This window comes from Brassica napus, chromosome C8 (assembly GCF_020379485.1).
Source record: "Brassica napus cultivar Da-Ae chromosome C8, Da-Ae, whole genome shotgun sequence".
Taxonomy (NCBI): domain Eukaryota; kingdom Viridiplantae; phylum Streptophyta; class Magnoliopsida; order Brassicales; family Brassicaceae; genus Brassica; species Brassica napus.
Window position 1 is genome coordinate 47,093,883 of NC_063451.1, and position 17,743 is coordinate 47,111,625.

Here is a 17,743-nt window from a genome sequence, read left to right on the forward strand (position 1 = left end):
ACATTAAACATCTTAATGAGAGCATTTAATACTTTCTACCAAGTTTGATTTGTATCAAGCCTAGTTCCGTGTAGTAAATCACAAAACAATAAAAATATGAAACGAACAAAAAACCTAATGACCCTTTCGGTATTTAAAGTCTCAATAACACCGTAATCAATAAAGTCAAGCTCTCTCTCTCTCTCTTCTATACGACGCAATGAAGAAGCTCTACAAGAAAGGAACAGTACACCCGTCGCCGCAGATAAAATCCGACGACAAACTTCTTTCTCTCCTACCCGTTGCTATATATTCACTAGCGGCAGTGCTCTCTCCCCAAGACCGTGAAGTCTTGGCCTATCTCATATCAACCGCCTCTTACTCCGGCGAACGAAACTTTACCTCTCGCGTGAATAAAACCAAACCCCGCATAGTATCTCATTCCGACAACCACTCGCCTCTCTTCCACTGCGACTGTTTCAGCTGCTACACGAGTTACTGGGTCAGATGGGACTCTTCACCTAGTCGCCAGCTGATTCATGAAATCATCGACGCATTCGAAGACAGCTTAGAGAAGAAGAAACAAACGAAAAAGAAGAAGAACATAACTGGAAAGAAAGACCGTAGAAAGCGTTCAGGGAAGTCTTCAGCTCTTGCTAGTCCTAGCTTTGGTCCGAACGATTCAGAGGTTCCGAGTCGACTCAGTGACGAATCCATCACAAGTTCGAGTTCAAGCGAGTTGGTTGATGGTGCTTGTAGTTGCAACGACAGTTTGGAATCTACGGCGGAGTTACAGACCGGGAAGGCCTGTGAAGAGGGGGCGGCGGAGGAGGAGGAGAAGGGGTCAGTCAGGAGATTTGTGAGTTTCATTGGTGAGAAAGTTTTTGGTGTTTGGGGATAAGAAAATTTTACTGAGAAAAAAAAAAGAAAAGTAGAAATGTTTTTTTTCTTCTGTTTATTCTCTTTTCTAGGACAAACATGTTAGATTACCGAAAGTTTTCATGTGTTGCATTAACTATAGTATATAATGCGACAAAAGTATCATTGTATTATAACATCTTGATTACAAAAATGTTAGTATAGTTGCACGTATTTAATACGTTTGTATATATACCACTCACTTATTGTGACCACAAATATATAAACTGATACCGCCGAAGATTAAATTATGGAGTCTTTTAGTGAACAGAATACAAAGTAGTATTGTTACTTCCTAGATACTACCTAGACATATGTAAATGAATTATCTATAGTGATAGTGGCTTTTACTGGAATATTGATTTTATAAAAGTGTACTCGTCTAAAAATCTACAAAACTATATTATAATTATTTCGGGTCCAACAATATTTTTTGTGCTGCCGACCACCACAGCCATTTTGATGCTGCCCATGTATTGTTGTTGTCACAATATTTGTCTGTACATTATTGCCCTTTGCGGGTCATTCAATCTGATTCCTTTCATTTTTTTCTTTTGGACAACTTTTTTTTTCCCTTTCATCAAAGCGTAAAGTCTAAAGTTAAAAGTAGGTATGAACTCTGAACTTATATTTGTAAGCTGATAAATGGAATATAAAAGAATAATCATTTCAGAACTATCATTCTAAACATGTCAACTGAGTTAGATTTCTCACTTCTCCGTTACTAGATGGTAATACTTGTTTTAGTATAGTTCCAATATCCATTTGATTCACACAGAGTATGAAGTAGATTTGTATGGTTTTTCAGGTTCTTAGAACTTCGAGTAGACATTTTTGATGAAAGTCAAATATGAACCCTACTACCATTTTCTTCAAAGTTCAAACGACGGCACTATATTCAAACCTAATTCCGGTCTGATAAGACTTACTCAGCTTACTCCAACCGATACCAGCTTATTAGGTTACATTTTTCATTCTAATTTAAACTTAAACATCTATATTTGGTTAGGTAATCATGGCTCTGATATGTTTTGACCCTTTATCTAGTGTCAATGGTTATGGTTTTTAACTTCCATGATTTAACTTTCTTTTTCAGACAAAACGAGGGAACTAAATCCTAGAAATGCGGATATTGAAACATCGGGTAGCACGAATAAATAGCGAAAGGGGAGACAGAAAGAATGGCTTTGGTATCAGTGTAATACTTTCCTCGCATATTTCCCCGTAAAGAAAGAATTACTTTTGTTGAACTGATCAAAATATATTAAATTATATTTGTATAATTCTATTACTAAATAATCAATTTGTTGTAACTTGTATGGTTTAGTACGAACTACGTATCTAGTTAACATGGTTTAGATTATTGAAGTATTGTTGAATTTTTTCTTTTACTTGTCGTTGAAACATATGCTGTCAATGAAAAATGTCTAGTCATATTGATGTGATTTTTTATACTTATGATTATTAAAATATGTAAGAGGAAAAAGATGCCATCAGTCATCACGACTGACTGAGGAGGAGGCGTGCCTGAGAGTTTTTAACTTTTATATACTATGCTAATAATTTGGACTAAAATGGTAAACACAACGTCTTTGACTCGTTCTGTGTGTCTGCGTATTAGCTTGATTTTTGTCTAAACTTTGCAAAATGTTATAAACCTTAAGCCATTATTATTGACGGTAAGATCATTATTATTTGTCTACGAATTAGAGGCCAATTCTTATTTACGTAAAATTATATATATATATATATCATATATAATTTGCTATATTTATTTAATACATATATGCTCGAAAGTATTATTATAGAACATAATTTAATATTTTTGCTCTCAAATACTCTTCAATCTTCATGTAAAATTATATGGGCCGTTACAGTTTGTGAAAAGAATAAAATTTAGTGGGCTCTTTCATATTTTAATACGATCCCCGATTGAATTACATAATACTAATTCTGGTATGATAACACCAATTTTTTTTAGACTAACAGTTTCATTCAACCGATGAAAAGCCCATACAAGAGCATTACAAGTGTTGATGTTGAGTCCAATCTTCAACATTGTTTACATTATTAAAACCCCAAGTTTAACAACAACGAACAGGTTCTAATTACAGGAGAAGTGAAAAACGGTGTGCGGATGAACTCCACAATTGCTGCGACATCGTATTGCTCTGAGGACAGACATCACCTTCACGTCCAGATTTTTAAGCGCTAGGATTTCTTGAAACTAACAAGTCCACCAATTTTTAAGAACTTTATATAATTTCTTAATATAGCAAAAGTTCAAAATATTGTTTCATTTCATCTTTTACATTGCCCTTGCACATATCACCGCAGATTAAACATTTTAAGATGATTACTTTCTTCTGTCACTGTTCCTGATTATAATTTTATTTCTATCAAAATTTTGTCATTATTTATAAAGTTACATAGTTCAGCTCATTTGTCCTAAAAGATCAAGTTATGTTGAGAAAAAATTGAATCATTATTGTCCACAGGGATATCTAGTTACCCAGTCGGATCAAAGTGAAGAAATAATTAATTTGAAGTTCATCATTAGCAATTTCTGATTCGTAATTTAAATCATTAAAAATAATGATTTTGAAGAATATTTCTTTTTAAAAAAGACAGAATGTGGACGAGCAACAATCAGATCGTCAACCAATAAAAAGGACGACTGAAACGATATATCACGGCCGAATCTATTTCCCTCGCCAAGATTCATTCAAGGACTCAGAGACACCGTACTCTCTCTTGCCCGATTCTAAGAACCACGAGGTTTTCTTTTTATTTCCCAAAAATGAATTTCAAAATAAAAAATCAACCGAACAAAACGAGATGTGTACTGTACTACTGTGTAGAAAGAGAAAAACTCTAATGATTCATCGACTGTAACCCGTGCTGTATTAGAAATCTCAGCTCTAGAGGAATATTTATAGTAGGATACAGAGTGATGCCCTAGAATCCCCCTAATACAATTTTAAAATATTTTGGGCCTTTGATCCAATATACATAAGCCCAAATCTGTTGATGATTTCAATTATGCATGTGTGAGGAGTTTGTTACTTTTGTAATTCGAGTTTTTTTCAAGTATTCATATCTCAAATGTTACGAACTTGTAGTATAATCTTTAAAATTCATATTTCCAATACAATTATTGCATAAACACTCCCACACTAGATTCATAAGTGATCACAACTTAGTTCTTGATTCTACTATAACATTAACTTCAATACTTATTTTACATTATTACCCACCACACACATATCAAACCCCATCTTTCTTGCCTTCATAGAGAATCCCACATCCATTTAGAACGTCTCGACTGTGGCCACCGGGTTCAAATCCGTGGTTGCTGCAACATTCTTCATCGCCTCAAAACGTGGCTCCTTGGGCTGAAACTTGACTCCAGCATATAGCTTCATGTAGTCATCAAACACAAAACTCGGATATTCATCAGAGTCTTTCTCCACTAGAGATGGTGCGGGAGAGATCTCCGCATCACTTCCAGGGTTGTAGAACGACGCTATAGACATCCTGTTTCCTTCTTTTTGTGTCATCACACGGTGCATTATGCTCTTGTACTTCCCGTTGGTTATCACCTATAGTCACATTTTAATGAAAAAGATTCTGGTTAACCTAAACCAATTATAATTCCTCCCTTAGTATCATTAACCGGGTTATAATTGTACCTCAAGTTGGTCACCAAGATTGATGACAATGGAGTGTTTGAGAGGAGGGACATCAACCCAAACACCATCTTTGAGAAGCTGAAGACCACTGATCTTATCGTCTTGAAATAGCAATATGAGGCCTCCTGCATCCGTGTGAGCCCTAAGCCCTTTGATCATCTCCGGTTTAGGACATGGTGGATAGTTGCTAACCTTTGTCCCAAAAGTTGGACCCTTTGTCCCACTAAACACCTTCTTCAAGTACCCTTTCTCCAACCCTAGATTCTCACACAACAAATCCAACAGTTCTTCCGCTAGGTTCTCTAGCCTCTTCCCAAAGTCCTTCATGGCCGCTCTGTTTTCAAGAGGCATAAAAGCAAATCAAAAGTTTTTTGTTATAATATTGTGATATGTGTTTTAGGGCCGAATCATTTTTTTTTTGTGTGTACCGGTATTCATCTGACATATCGGGGATGTCGTAGAGATTAGTGTGAGGAAGATGGTGAAGGAAGAAAGTACTTTCCCAATCAACATTCTCAACTTCAGTCTCCAGAGTATCTAAATTTTTGGAAGAAAGCATTTCTTTGAACTTTTGTTCCATAAATTTTTTGTAGTGTTCCTTTGTCATCCTCTCAATATTGTCCATAAGATCATATGGTATTCCATGGTTTAGCAGCTGAAATTACAGATTTTAAGAATTATAATAACCCATTTAAAAATAAATTATGGGAAGTAATTTGAGTTTTCGAACCTCTAGGTATCTAATATTTCTTCTTTTCATAAAAAATGAAAACGAATATAATTAATCTTTCAAGATTTTTATTATATTTCAGACACTAGCAAAAAGGGAAAAAGGAAAAACAAGAGAAGAGAGACAATAACCTCAAAGAAGCCCCAGTTTTGACAAGCATCGTCGATCAAAGCCATGGTTTGGTCTCTCTCTTCACCATTTAGCTTAGACAAGTCTACAACAGGAAACTTAATGTTTTTCTCCATTACTCTAGACCCTCTCTATGTAAACTTATGAATCTCTTTAAACTGGCAACTTAATGTTGTTGATGATGTTAGTTGTCAAATGTGAGTTATAGGAGTTGAGGGAGGATCGCTATTTATAGGCGCAGATAGTAAATCAAAGATCTTTAAAAAATATTATATTATATTATATAATTGTGCCATTTAAATAAAGTTAGTAGATATAAATTTGTTTTTTTTCCTTACTAGAAAAGAAAGGAGGTTGTGGAAGTTGTATACGATGGTGTGTGTGTGCGCAACATAATTGGTGGGATAAATTTGGTGTTTTCCATTTCGATCTCTTATTCTCTGCGATTATATTGGCTTTTTCTTTTGCTTTTATTTTATATGAATAATTGTGTATGGGTTGTTACAAATCAGAGAAGCACTCGAATACTTTTTATCTGGTGCTTAGCCCCTTCGGGGAGTCATTATATGCAAAAGAAGGGATATGAATGACAATTTCGAAACTACCAATTCCCTTTAACAAACAGGGCCCGCTCAAACCTTTTACGGGCCCTGGGGCAAAATTAAAAAAAGTGACCCGAAATTAAAATTTTGAAATTGTAGTTATAGGGTAAAATAAAATCGTTTTCGTTTGAAAAGGTAAGCACAACCATAAAAGTAAAACAGTCTTGCTCTTTTTATAGCTTCTTTTTTCTTGAGAATGAAATCATTTGTTCCTACAAAAACCTTCAAAATATAATATCTTTAGTCGGCTATACTTCAAAGTTAAGTTAATTTCTAAAATTTAAGTAAAAAGAAAATTACGCCTGGATTTAAGAATCAAAAAATGAATTGATGAAGCTGAAAGTGAAACTGAAATGGATACCTGAAACAAGAAAACAAAAAAAAAAATCTTCAGACGTTTTAGAAACGAAAAAAATATTTTGCTCTACCAAAAAAAAATCAGTGATCTCTAAACAAAAAACATGATAGTAAAAAAAAATATTAAAGATCACTTACATAAACTAATCAACAATGTAAAAATCCTTGAAGAATCAACGATTTTAAGAGTATTAAAATTGTATTGTCACTGAAGACGTCTTGATGAAGTACACTCATGCCTAAAAAGTTCACATTAGATAACTACTTTTAATGTTGATTATAATATTTTAATATTAATTATAATTTGGTAAAAGTTTAATCAAATTAACATAAAAGATTTTGTTTCCATAAAGTTAGATTTATAAATTTTGTATTTATTAATTTTGTTTTTCTAAAACATTATATGTATAGTTTACAAAAAAATAGAGTTACACTACTACATTAAAAAAAAAAAATTATGGGCCCTTTCCAACAATGGGCTCTGGGCGGGTGCACTGCTGGCCCCTGGTCATCAGCCAGCCCTGTTAACAAACAAACTATATAGAAAGAATTTGAATTGATTATCTACTTTCAAGAGTCATTTTGTAAAGTTTTTGGTGTACCATTGGAGATGGTCTTATACAAGAAAAGCTGAAAACCCGCTATTCTAAATCAATTGCCGGCCTCATAAATCGACTGATTACTTTTTCGGTATGGATGTTGGTAAATAGATTAATATGTTTATACATGAGAAAAGGATAACGTTATAAGCTTTAAATTTGTATATGTTTATGAATGCCTTAAATTTAATGATTTTGGCCCTCTTGGATTACAAATAGACTTGGTAAATTTTGGGAATAACGTATATAAGCTTGGTAATACATTTTTTTTTGTAACTTGATCATTTATGAGATTGTTTCTGCAATAATATCAGTTGCCATTCGCGACCTACTTACAATAAGTTATCTTCGGATTCCTCCATAATAGGGAAAAATATTCCTCCATATTTCTAACAAATCAATAAAGATCTTTGATCAGATGTTTGGTAAGAAAAGGCTGAAAAGCATACAAAGTATTTATACATTCATTCATATTAATCGAAGTTATAGAATATTCCCAAACTCACTAAGAAGTAGAAAAATGAAAAGAAGTTTGAAGTGATAGTACTTTCTCTTTTGCTTTTCTAATGATGCCCCCCAAGACTACATAACAATTCAGACGTCGTCGTAAAAAAAAGTTAACACAAAATGTTATTATTCAATTACAAGTTCAATAGTTGATGAATTGTAGCAAATTATAATACTTATTTGTATTAAGTAATGAGAATTAATACTTTATGACAAATTTGACAACACAAATTGAGAAAAGAGACTTGAGTTGGCTACTTTTTATTTGGTGGTGAACTGATGATCTTAGCGAGGTTATTGATATACATGATGACGAAGCGTGAAAAAACTAGTAACTCATATAAAATCTAAAAGCCTATATCATGTTATTTTATTATTATAATCGAGTTTCGTAAGTCAGTATCATCAAACACATGACAACAATGATGATCTTTTTTTTGGTGTAAAATATGATGATGATTTTCTTTTCAAGAAATTAACCAACGAAGTTAAAAGGTGGTGATGTGAGATCATCTAATTATTCGTTTACATTTTAAATGGTTTTTTTTTTTGAAAAATGATTTTTTTTTTTACATTTTAAATGGTTATTTTCTTACATATTAACCTTTTAAGAAAGAAGAAGTTGCAGTACTGCATTTACAGCTAAGGGAATATTTCTAGAAGTTCTAAACAAATTTTATAAAAGGAAACACATTAATTGAGGAGATGTTGAGATTCTTTAGTTCGAGACGTCTTCTTGTTGTTACATGTCCTAATTGATTGTTTGGTACAACTAATAATAACTTATGGGCTTAACTTACATATTTCTTTCTTTTTGTTTTAAATGCACTAATGCTTTTGTATTTAGATATCACACTAATTTTGTTTTGTTAGAATATATACACTAATTTCATCGTAATCAAATTCATTGTACGTGATTCTTTTGTTCCTATTCTGTGTAATGTGTGTCTACGCATGGGTGCGTCGTCGTATGAACAGTGATGCACGAATCCGTGTTATTTTATCGGCCGTGCTAGTGATTTATAATTTTTTTTTAAATGGAAACGTAGAACAAGCAAGTCGGCCGAATTACTAATTATAGATTCATAAAGTGGATCTGTCTACACATTGACATTTAAAAAATGAATAAACTAAATGTGTGATAAAAGTACGTAGAAACTATCATCTTTAACTATCAACATTTTCTTTTGACAAATAAATTATCAATCTTAATTAATTTACGGGTTTGTTCGATTTGAACTGTGTATTTATGTCATAAAATCGTGTTTATGCACATATAAATAACCTATTTAGTAGAGTATGTACTGTATGGTTGTCACTTGTTATATAACGAATATGGAACACTGGTTAGGGAAAAAAATTTCAGAGACTTAAAAATACATTTTATAATATTGATCGTCTTTGCAATGAAAATAAGAATAGGAAGAGGGAGAGGAAGAGGAAATGGATGTTTTACCAAAAAAAGGAAAAATAAACAGGAAGTGGATGTCGCTGTATTGCTAATTAACGACAAATATTTGCTAATATCTAGTATAACACAATTGACAATTATAATCCTGGTATGCCACGATATTGAGTACACATTGCACAGTTTCGAAAAAAGCGAGAGTAAAAGCTGTAATATACACGTACTGCCGTATATGTGCATGTAATAAATAACTTTTGTTACAAGTAATAAAAGTACCCTTTACACTACGTAATGCTATATATAATTGTAACCTATATAGTCCTCTTATTAGTTTTGTCCACAGTCAATTCCCTTTATAACTTTAGTTTCTTTAAGACGTCAATTATTGTCTACATAGTACATGCATCATTCTTTTACGTTCTCCATTGAACAAAAAACTACCCTTGCGCATTAATAATTGTAACATTAATATTCATTTTTTATAAATCTGAACATTTACACACACAAAATTCCCTCACATACCACTCTTTTTTTTTTAATTTTTTTGTTAGTAGGAGGAGTTTGGGCCTTATCTCCCATTTTATTTTCACATAAGATAAATAAGGTCTTTTGAGTTGACAAAAAAAATAAAAAGATAAAAGTCTTTTGTGTACATTTATTTCGGTTTTATATATTTTTCTTGTTTACAATGGATGAGTGTGTTATTTTGGTTTTATATATTTTTCTTGTTTACAATGGATGACTGTGTTATTTTGGTTTTATATATTTTTCGTGCTTATAATAATGGATTCAAATGGTTTATACAGAACTGATAATAGGTTACTTTACGAGATGTGTAAGAGCACCCTTATCAGGGAGAACTCCAAAATCCAAATGGGGTTTTAAACAAAAAAAAAGGGTGTTATTATTCTATTGTGAGTTGATTAAAGTGTTTATTTTCTTTAAGAAAATCAACTTTTATATAACATAAAAGATAAGGGCTAATGAGGTTCTAATGAATATCTATAAACTTCTAATTTAAGAATTTTTGTGCATTCTCTTTTTTTCTTTTCTAATTATTTTCTTTTTCTCTTATTTTAAAAAATCCTCTTAGAGACCATTGTTGGAAGTATTCTAACAATTTTAAAATATTATATTTAATTATTAGCAAATTAAAGCCCAAAGACTTAGACCATTGTTTAGAAGGGGTGCTTAGATTAATAGTGATTAAAAGAAAAAAAATGTTAATATAAGAGGCATCGCTTAATTAAGCAATACAAGAGCCGTCCCTAAAGGGACACGCGTCAGATAGAAAGTCTACGCTTCTTTTTCTCTCATCAAGAAGCTGTCCGAAAAGATGTCGAGCGTGCTTTTGGAATCTTGCAAACTCGCTTTGCCATTGTTAAAAATTCATCACTTTTTTGGGATAAAGTCAAGATTGAGAAGATTATGAGAGCATATGTCATACTCCATAATATGATAATAGAAGACGAACGAGATGGATACACTCAATTTGATGTTTCAGAGTTCCTACATGAAGAAGACAACGGAAGTTCACATGTGGATCTCACATATTCTTCAGATATCCCTACAAATATCGCCAATATGATGGGTATTCGAACTAGAATTCGTGATAGACAAATGTATCAACAACTGAAAGATGATTTGGTAGAACATATATGGCGTAAATTTAGACGTGATGAAGTCAACTACTCAGTTCGGATGTTTTTTTCAAATTATTCTTGATTATTGTACTAATATTTATTTTTATGTTTTTTTGAAATCTATGTTTTAAATGTTATCTTCTAATATGTTTTATTTAATAAATAAATTTTATCTTTAGAATTTTTTTTTTTTCAAGAATCTTTGATTAAGAAACTTCTATTTCACCATTCAAAATGGGAGTTTCTTAACAAAAAGTTCTAAAGTTACATTTATTACTAAAAAAAAGCATTAAGTATCCCACTAAAGGTTTTATGGATAATGATGCTCTAAGTATTAATGTCGAACCAGAAGGCCCACAAGGCCTGTAAAATATCAGAAGCCTACAAAGCCTGTAAAATATTAGGCCTTTTAAATTACATGATCCGAGAGTGGGCCGTTACGCAAAAATCCCTAAAACACCCGTTGCCTTGTAGGATGAGTCAATTAATCTTTGACTAAACAAGCCCTTTGGTCAAGACTATATATCCACACCACACCAACCCGAAAGCGGAGACGACGAAGTGACACACTCCATCGACGCTGACTACTATAAAAGAGAGCGAAGCTTAACTTTGAACAAACTCACACCAAGCGAAGAGACAGTTAGGTGAAAACCAAAGCAATGGCTCCCACACTCGCCGTTAATCGAGATCTCGTCGCCGGATCTCCAGATAACGCTCCGGCGAAAGGACGCGCTTCGGTGTACAGCGAAGTTCAGTCGAGCCGGATCAACAACGCCCTTTGCCTTCTGTGCTCAAAGGAGCTTTCAAAATCGTCGAAGGTCCCGCTAGCTCCGCCGCCGGGAATCCAGGTCTGATGCGTTTGTTTATCGCTTTGATTGATTTGTACAACTCAAGATCTTGTATTAGTTTGATTTTGATTTGTATTAGTTTGGTTGTGATTTGGTTTAAGTATGGTCTTGAGGAGCTTGAGGATTCTCTGATGATTGTGTATAGATTTGATTGAGCTGACCTGAGGAACTGTGTGGTCTTGTATTAGGTTGATTGTGATTAGGTTTAAGTATGGTTTCGAGGAGCGTGAGGATCCTCTTACGGATATGTGTGTTTATAGAGTTCTGGAGGATTTAGTGTTGGCTTTTATATGATTGCAGATGAGATTGCGAAGTTGTTTCCGGGTCTATATGGTCAGCCATCTGTCAGTTGTTCCAGACCAGAGTGCTGCTTCATCGGGACAGAAGCTGAAGATCGGTGTTGTTCTGTCTGGAGGTCAGGCTCCTGGTGGGCACAATGTCATCTCTGGACTGTTCGGTGCCTGTAGCAGCACTGGTTTGGAGCCTAGTTACTTAGTCCAGAGATGACATTGTGCCCACCAGCCCTACAAAAACCAGGTACTTGGAAACTTTAGTTTATGGATCCTTTCTAATCTCTCTATGATTGATTGAATTTTAGAAGTAGATCATCATTTTCGACCTTGTTCAAGTATTACACTATGATGATTCACAGTGGATCATAAATTCGTGGCTGGCTACATTGTGTGTTTATTACTCTCTTTCGGTTTCAACAGGGTGGGTTTGACATGATCTGCAGTGGAAGAGACAAGATTGAAACGCCTGAGCAGGTTGAATATTTTTTTTTGGTAGTTTTTAAGGGGCTAGTGCTTCCAAACTGAATGCAGTAGTTAATTTTATTTTGGCACACATGTGCAGTTTAAACAAGCTGAAGAAACAGCAAAGAAGCTAGATTTGGATGGATTGGTGGTTATCGGTGGAGATGACTCCAACACCAATGCTTGCCTCCTTGCTGAAAACTTCAGGTAATCGATGTGAGCAAAATCTTTTTTTTATTTGTTGCTTAAATTATATTCATTTTTTTTGTTGTCTGATTAGGAGTAAGAATTTGAAAACCCGAGTCATTGGGTGCCCTAAGACCATTGATGGTGATTTGAAATGCAAAGAGGTTCCTACTAGTTTTGGGTTTGATACAGCTTGCAAGGTGAGCTTCTCTTTTGATCAATTGTTGTCTGGACCTTCCTCTGTGATAACTTTAAAAAATGCTTTCTCTACTCTTACTGTTACATAAAAAATCGTATGATGTTGACTCTACTCCTCGTCAAGAATCTGAGTGTTTGTTTCATGAGAAGAAATATGTTGAAGGTAGAAAATTACACTCTATTGCTATGCAGATTTACTCTGAAATGATTGGAAATGTCATGATCGATGCAAGGTCAACTGGAAAGTACTATCACTGTAAGTAATTGGATAAAACAGAATTTCTTGAAGTTACATCATTTCTGTTGTGCTCGACTTGTTTACTGATGCCATCAACGTTTTATCACATTTTCATTGCAGTTGTACGACTTATGGGTCGTGCTGCTTCCCACATTACGCTTGAGTGTGCTTTACAAACGCACCCAAACATAATTATTATTGGAGAGGAGGTATGGCATTGTTTGACTTCAAATAAAGTCAAAGATGTTTTTGAATCTAATGATAGAACTAGACTGCATATGAAGTTCATTTTGGTAGCCTCAGTAAATTAGTCTTATATTTACTCATGTTTAATCTGGAAATACCTTTTTGTAGGTGTCTGCACAGAAGCAGACTCTGAAGAATGTCACAGATTACATGGTAGATGTTATCTGCAAGCGTACTGAACTTGGTTACAATTACGGTGTTATACTGATTCCAGAAGGTTTGATCGATTTTATTCCTGAGGTGCGTTTCTGCCGCATAACACATAACTACCACTTTTAATAAAATTAATATAACTGATGATCGTTATTTATTCTTGACTTCCCAGGTCCACGAGCTGATCGCTGAGCTAAACGAAATTCTGGCAAATGAGGTTGTTGATGATAATGGACTGTGGAAGAAGAAGCTCACCGAACAATCCATGAAGCTGTTTGATCTTCTCCCTGAAGCGATTCAAGAACAGCTGATGCTCGAGAGAGACCCACACGGAAATGTCCAGGTTCTTTGATCATAGTTTTGTCTCCTCATACTAAATTCCCACCAAGATGCAATTACCTTCGTCTCTCATGAATTATTAACATATTATGTTCCTCATTTTGATAGGTGGCAAAGATTGAGACTGAGAAGATGCTTATTTTTTTTTTTTTTTTTTTTTTTTTTGATCAACTAGAAGATGCGTATTCAAATGGTTGAAACTGAACTGGAGAAAAGAAAGCTAGCTGGTTCATACAAGAGACAATTCATGAGGCAGTCTCATTTCTTCGGGTACTTTCTCATACTTTGTTCCCTGAGTGAACCAACCAAATTGTTATATGTAGCTCTGCATAATACATTGGTTATTGTTTTCATGTACATGAATATACAGGTATGAAGGAAGATGCGGTTTGCCTACAAATTTTGATGCCACCTATTGTTATGCACTTGGTTATGGCGCTGGAGTACTCCTCAACAGTGGAAAAACCGGTCTGATCTCTTCGGTTAGCACTCCACCATTTTCATTCAAATTCAGTTTTCCCTCTAGTTCTTATGTATATGTTGAGTGCTCTTGTGACATCCTTTGATGATAACTTATTGGCGCAGGTCGGGAACTTGGCTGCACCTGTGGAAGAATGGACTGTGGGTGGGACTGCTCTCACGGCCTTGATGGATGTGGAGAGGAGACACGGTATGGAACTAAACCAATAAAGTTTGCTAAGAAACATTCAAAATCTAGATATTAAATTTCCGAGTTGATTTCAACATGCAGGTAAGTTCAAGCCTGTGATCAAGAAAGCAATGGTGGAGCTTGAAGGTGACCCTTTGATTCCCTCTCATTGTTTTTGATGTGGTGGTTAATTGGTCATACTAAGTATTTTGTGTGTTTGGAATCCGCAGGTGCACTGTTTAAGAAATTTGCATAGCTGCGCGAGGAATGGGCCTTGAAGAACCGATACATCAGCCCTGGTTCGTTACCAACTTTTCTTTTGTTCTAAATAATGCATCTTTTGTTCCTGGTTCTCATTGTTCTCTTGTCGGAAATGTTATTGTCTGGCCCAGGTCCAATCCAATTCACGGGACCTGGTTCAAATTCTCTTAGCCACACTCTACTTCTCGAACTCGGTGCTCAATAAATCTCTCGATTAACCGGCCTTCCTTTCATTCTCTGCTCTCCGTTCACGTTTGTTCTTCTTTTTTAAATTTTGATGACTATGTCTCCATCTTAAGCTTAATCTTCCATCACACTAAATGTTATTTTCTCTCTAGTGTTCTTCAATATACAAATATAGATATAATATATGGACGAGAGATTCTAATATATGTTTCTATAATAGCAATTACAATACTTATCCATATTTTAGAAGTGGTAAAACGATAATTAGTACATGTTTGCTATACTAATACCATCTTGTATAGTAATTAAAATTCAACTGGAGGATATTTAACTATTTTAACAACGCTCCTTAAGTCAAATCGTATAGATATTATACCATTTCTGACATATTCCCAGTTTGATTTTTTTCTAAAAAAGTTTGATAATCTTTTACGTATTTATTTCTCATTTAGGGAAAAATTTAGGTGTTGACTAATAATTTACTGATCCTGTCTCTGAAGTATAAACGTTACGTGGAGTGAACTATATCCGAAAACGACGACGTGGACAATCACTCGACGGTTAGTGATCACAGTTCTAGACACAATGACGAGGAAGTCGCAGCTGCATCCAGTGTCACGTCACGGCGTCGTATGGCTCCCATGGAAGCTCGTTATCTTTTTATACGTCGCGCTATCTCTTCTTTCCCTCCTCTCTATCCACCTTCAGTACTATTCCGTGACAATGTTGGAGCCGCTCTCCGTCGCGGGGTCTCATATACCGCCTCGTAAATACCCCCGCGACTGTCCGAAGGTCGCCTTCCTTTTCTTAACTCGGCGTGATCTCCCGCTTGACTTTATGTGGGACAGATTCTTCAAGGTTTTGCTCTTAGACTGTCTTTGGTCAGCTCCTGTCACTGGCTGTTTTCTAAGTTTGCAAGATTGTATGCTTCTGGTGGTTTCTCGCAGGGGGCTGATCAGGCGAACTTCTCTGTCTATATACATTCACAACCTGGTTTCGTGTTCAATGAAGAGACCACGAGATCACATTATTTCTATAACCGCCAGCTAAACAATAGCATCAACGTGAGTGTTGTTCATGTTATCATCGATGACTTAAACCTCAGTACATTAGTAAAAAAAAATGGATTAATACATGTCTAAAGCTTTGTAAGTTATTATTCACATCATTAGTAAAGAAATCTTAAAACGGATGTTTGACTCAATCAAATTTCTCTTCAGTGTTTTAGTATTCTAGGAGTTTAATTTGCGGTTATTCACAATAGTTCATTCATAATTAACTGTGATTATTGATCTAAGTATATCCCACGGTTCCTAAGGATTATAGTGGATGAATTGAAACTTAGGGTGTAATGGTTATAGGTTATATGGGGAGAATACAGCATGATCGAAGCAGAGAGATTGTTGCTTTCAACTGCTATAGATGATCACTCAAACCAGAGATTTGTTCTTCTCTCTGACAGGTACTGTTCTCTGAGCATTATTGTTCAACAAATCCTTGATATATCTCCAATGCTTCTTTATTTTTGCATATGATTAATTGGCTGTAGCTGGTTAGCCAGTTTCAGACTTGTGACGCACGAAACACACATGCATATACTCATTTGTCTTCCCGCACTCTGAGCAAATTCGCTTTTAGATCTTATTCTTATATCTGACCATGTCTTATTGCATATATGTGATATGCCATTTTTTCTCATTCTTCTCTCTGCTTTTACATTCGGTTTTGCAGTTGTGCTCCGTTATATGACTTTGGTTATATATACAAATATCTCATCTCTTCACCGAGGAGTTTTGTGGATAGGTAGGTAAATTGCAAGTCTCTTTTTTTTTTCTGTGTGGAGATTTTTCAGTGCTTGTAACTATGTTAGTGAACCGCTTGACTTTATGGAGATTTCTAGATGTTGATAACTGTGATTTCTCTCTATTTGCAGTTTTATCAATACTAAAGAGAGACGGTACAGTATGAATATGTCTTCAGTCATACCTGAAGAGAAATGGCGAAAAGGGTCACAAGTAGCTTCATTAACTTGCTTTTCAAATAAACATTACATAATTGATTTGTTACTAAGGCTATTGAAGCCTAGTTTCTTCTTGAAAATTAAACTTGACGGTGAGAGTGGGACAAGGGTTCCTTTGCAGTTTATCTAATTCTTGTTCTCATCTATTTCAGTGGATATCTGTGATCAGAAGTCATGCAGAGCTCATAGTTAATGATGGTATTGTATTCTCAGCTTTTGAGAAATTTTGCAAGGTAAAGATCAGGCTTTATGATGATTCAATTTAGTTACTGCTTGGTTAATTGAGTAGCAATCACCATTAAGTGAAACCTCAGAGTATCTTTTATTGTTCTAATGCCAATCTTGATTCCTTTTTGCTCAAGAAACAACTGATTATATCCTGATTTCTCTTTTAAATTTGCAGAAAGCTCCACCTTTTGGTTCACAAGAGGCACAGCTGTTTTTTGTAAGTGATACTTCAACATTAGCATAACCTCTTTCTTTATCAGTCAAATGGATGTTTGAACCTTTGCCGTTTGATGTGAACTTAGAGACAGAACCTGCGCAATTGCATCCCCGATGAACACTATATCCAAACATTGCTTACGGTAATCTGATGTCTAAATGCTATAATAGAATCAATCAATCAAATATAGACGTAAGTTAAATATGCTCTTAGTTATGTAATACACTGTTTCTTTTTTCAGATGCGTGGACTAGAGAGTGAAATGGAACCAAGAACACTGACGTACACTGTATGGAACGTCTCGGGTACAAAACATGGAGCCAAGTCTTGGCATCCCGTCACTTTCACATTTGAAAACTCCGGCCCTGAGGATATACAAGAAATAAAGGTACATGGTTTCTTATTTGTGATTAACATCAAATGGATCTTTATTCTTTGAGTAATCACTGGTTGTTTTTTTCTTGGAATAGAGTATAAACCATGTCAATTACGAGTCTGAATCACGAACAGAATGGTGTACAGCCGACTCAAAACCTGTCCCGTGCTTTCTCTTTGCAAGAAAATTCACCAAAGAAGCAGCTATGCACCTTGTGAGTGAAGTACTAATAGGATCATCAAAGAAAACGTAGCCTTATAAGTTATAACTCTACAA

The 17,743-nt window shown here is 34.7% G+C and overlaps 3 protein-coding genes, 1 non-coding gene and 1 pseudogene across 4 annotated transcripts; 3 read left to right on the forward strand and 2 right to left on the reverse strand.

Annotated features, from left to right (window-relative positions):
* The first annotated feature begins 47 nt into the window (after positions 1-47).
* Positions 48-1,088, forward strand: LOC106413794. The gene has a single exon (XM_013854536.3). The coding sequence runs from the start codon at positions 200-202 to the stop codon at positions 878-880; it is 681 nt and encodes a 226-aa protein (XP_013709990.2). The 5' UTR covers positions 48-199; the 3' UTR covers positions 881-1,088.
* A 2,441-nt stretch (positions 1,089-3,529) lies between these two features.
* LOC125592219 lies at positions 3,530-3,663 on the reverse strand. Its single transcript, XR_007328061.1, has one exon. It is a non-coding gene; the product is annotated as a small nucleolar RNA snoR111 (small nucleolar RNA).
* A 331-nt stretch (positions 3,664-3,994) lies between these two features.
* On the reverse strand, positions 3,995-5,682 carry LOC106412278 (1-aminocyclopropane-1-carboxylate oxidase 3). Its single transcript, XM_013853188.3, has 4 exons — positions 5,451-5,682; positions 5,018-5,244; positions 4,590-4,923; positions 3,995-4,499 (listed from the first exon to the last, which is right to left on the reverse strand). The coding sequence occupies exons 1-4, from the start codon at positions 5,562-5,564 to the stop codon at positions 4,209-4,211; spliced, it is 966 nt and encodes a 321-aa protein (XP_013708642.2). The 5' UTR covers positions 5,565-5,682; the 3' UTR covers positions 3,995-4,208.
* A 5,411-nt stretch (positions 5,683-11,093) lies between these two features.
* Positions 11,094-14,857, forward strand: LOC106412333 (annotated as a pseudogene).
* A 354-nt stretch (positions 14,858-15,211) lies between these two features.
* On the forward strand, positions 15,212-17,720 carry BNAC08G41640D (glycosyltransferase BC10). Its single transcript, XM_013853184.3, has 10 exons — positions 15,212-15,484; positions 15,574-15,690; positions 15,988-16,088; positions 16,358-16,429; positions 16,560-16,641; positions 16,799-16,879; positions 17,050-17,091; positions 17,177-17,233; positions 17,333-17,479; positions 17,562-17,720. The coding sequence occupies exons 1-10, from the start codon at positions 15,212-15,214 to the stop codon at positions 17,718-17,720; spliced, it is 1,131 nt and encodes a 376-aa protein (XP_013708638.2).
* The last annotated feature ends 23 nt before the right edge of the window (positions 17,721-17,743 follow it).

Excerpts from the sequence above, each read along its gene's own strand:
- BNAC08G41640D (XM_013853184.3), top strand. The coding sequence starts at position 15,212 with ATGACGAGGAAGTCGCAGCTGCATCCAGTGTCACGTCACGGCGTCGTA. Across the intron at positions 16,430-16,559 it reads CCGAGGAGTTTTGTGGATAG|TTTTATCAATACTAAAGAGA; the intron begins GTAGGTAAATTG and ends CTCTATTTGCAG. Across the intron at positions 17,480-17,561 it reads AGGATATACAAGAAATAAAG|AGTATAAACCATGTCAATTA; the intron begins GTACATGGTTTC and ends TTCTTGGAATAG.
- LOC106412278 (XM_013853188.3), bottom strand. The coding sequence starts at position 5,564 with ATGGAGAAAAACATTAAGTTTCCTGTTGTAGACTTGTCTAAGCTAAAT. Across the intron at positions 5,245-5,450 it reads AAAACTGGGGCTTCTTTGAG|CTGCTAAACCATGGAATACC; the intron begins GTTATTGTCTCT and ends CTGTAATTTCAG. Across the intron at positions 4,500-4,589 it reads ATCTTGGTGACCAACTTGAG|GTGATAACCAACGGGAAGTA; the intron begins GTACAATTATAA and ends ATGTGACTATAG.
- LOC106413794 (XM_013854536.3), top strand. The coding sequence starts at position 200 with ATGAAGAAGCTCTACAAGAAAGGAACAGTACACCCGTCGCCGCAGATA.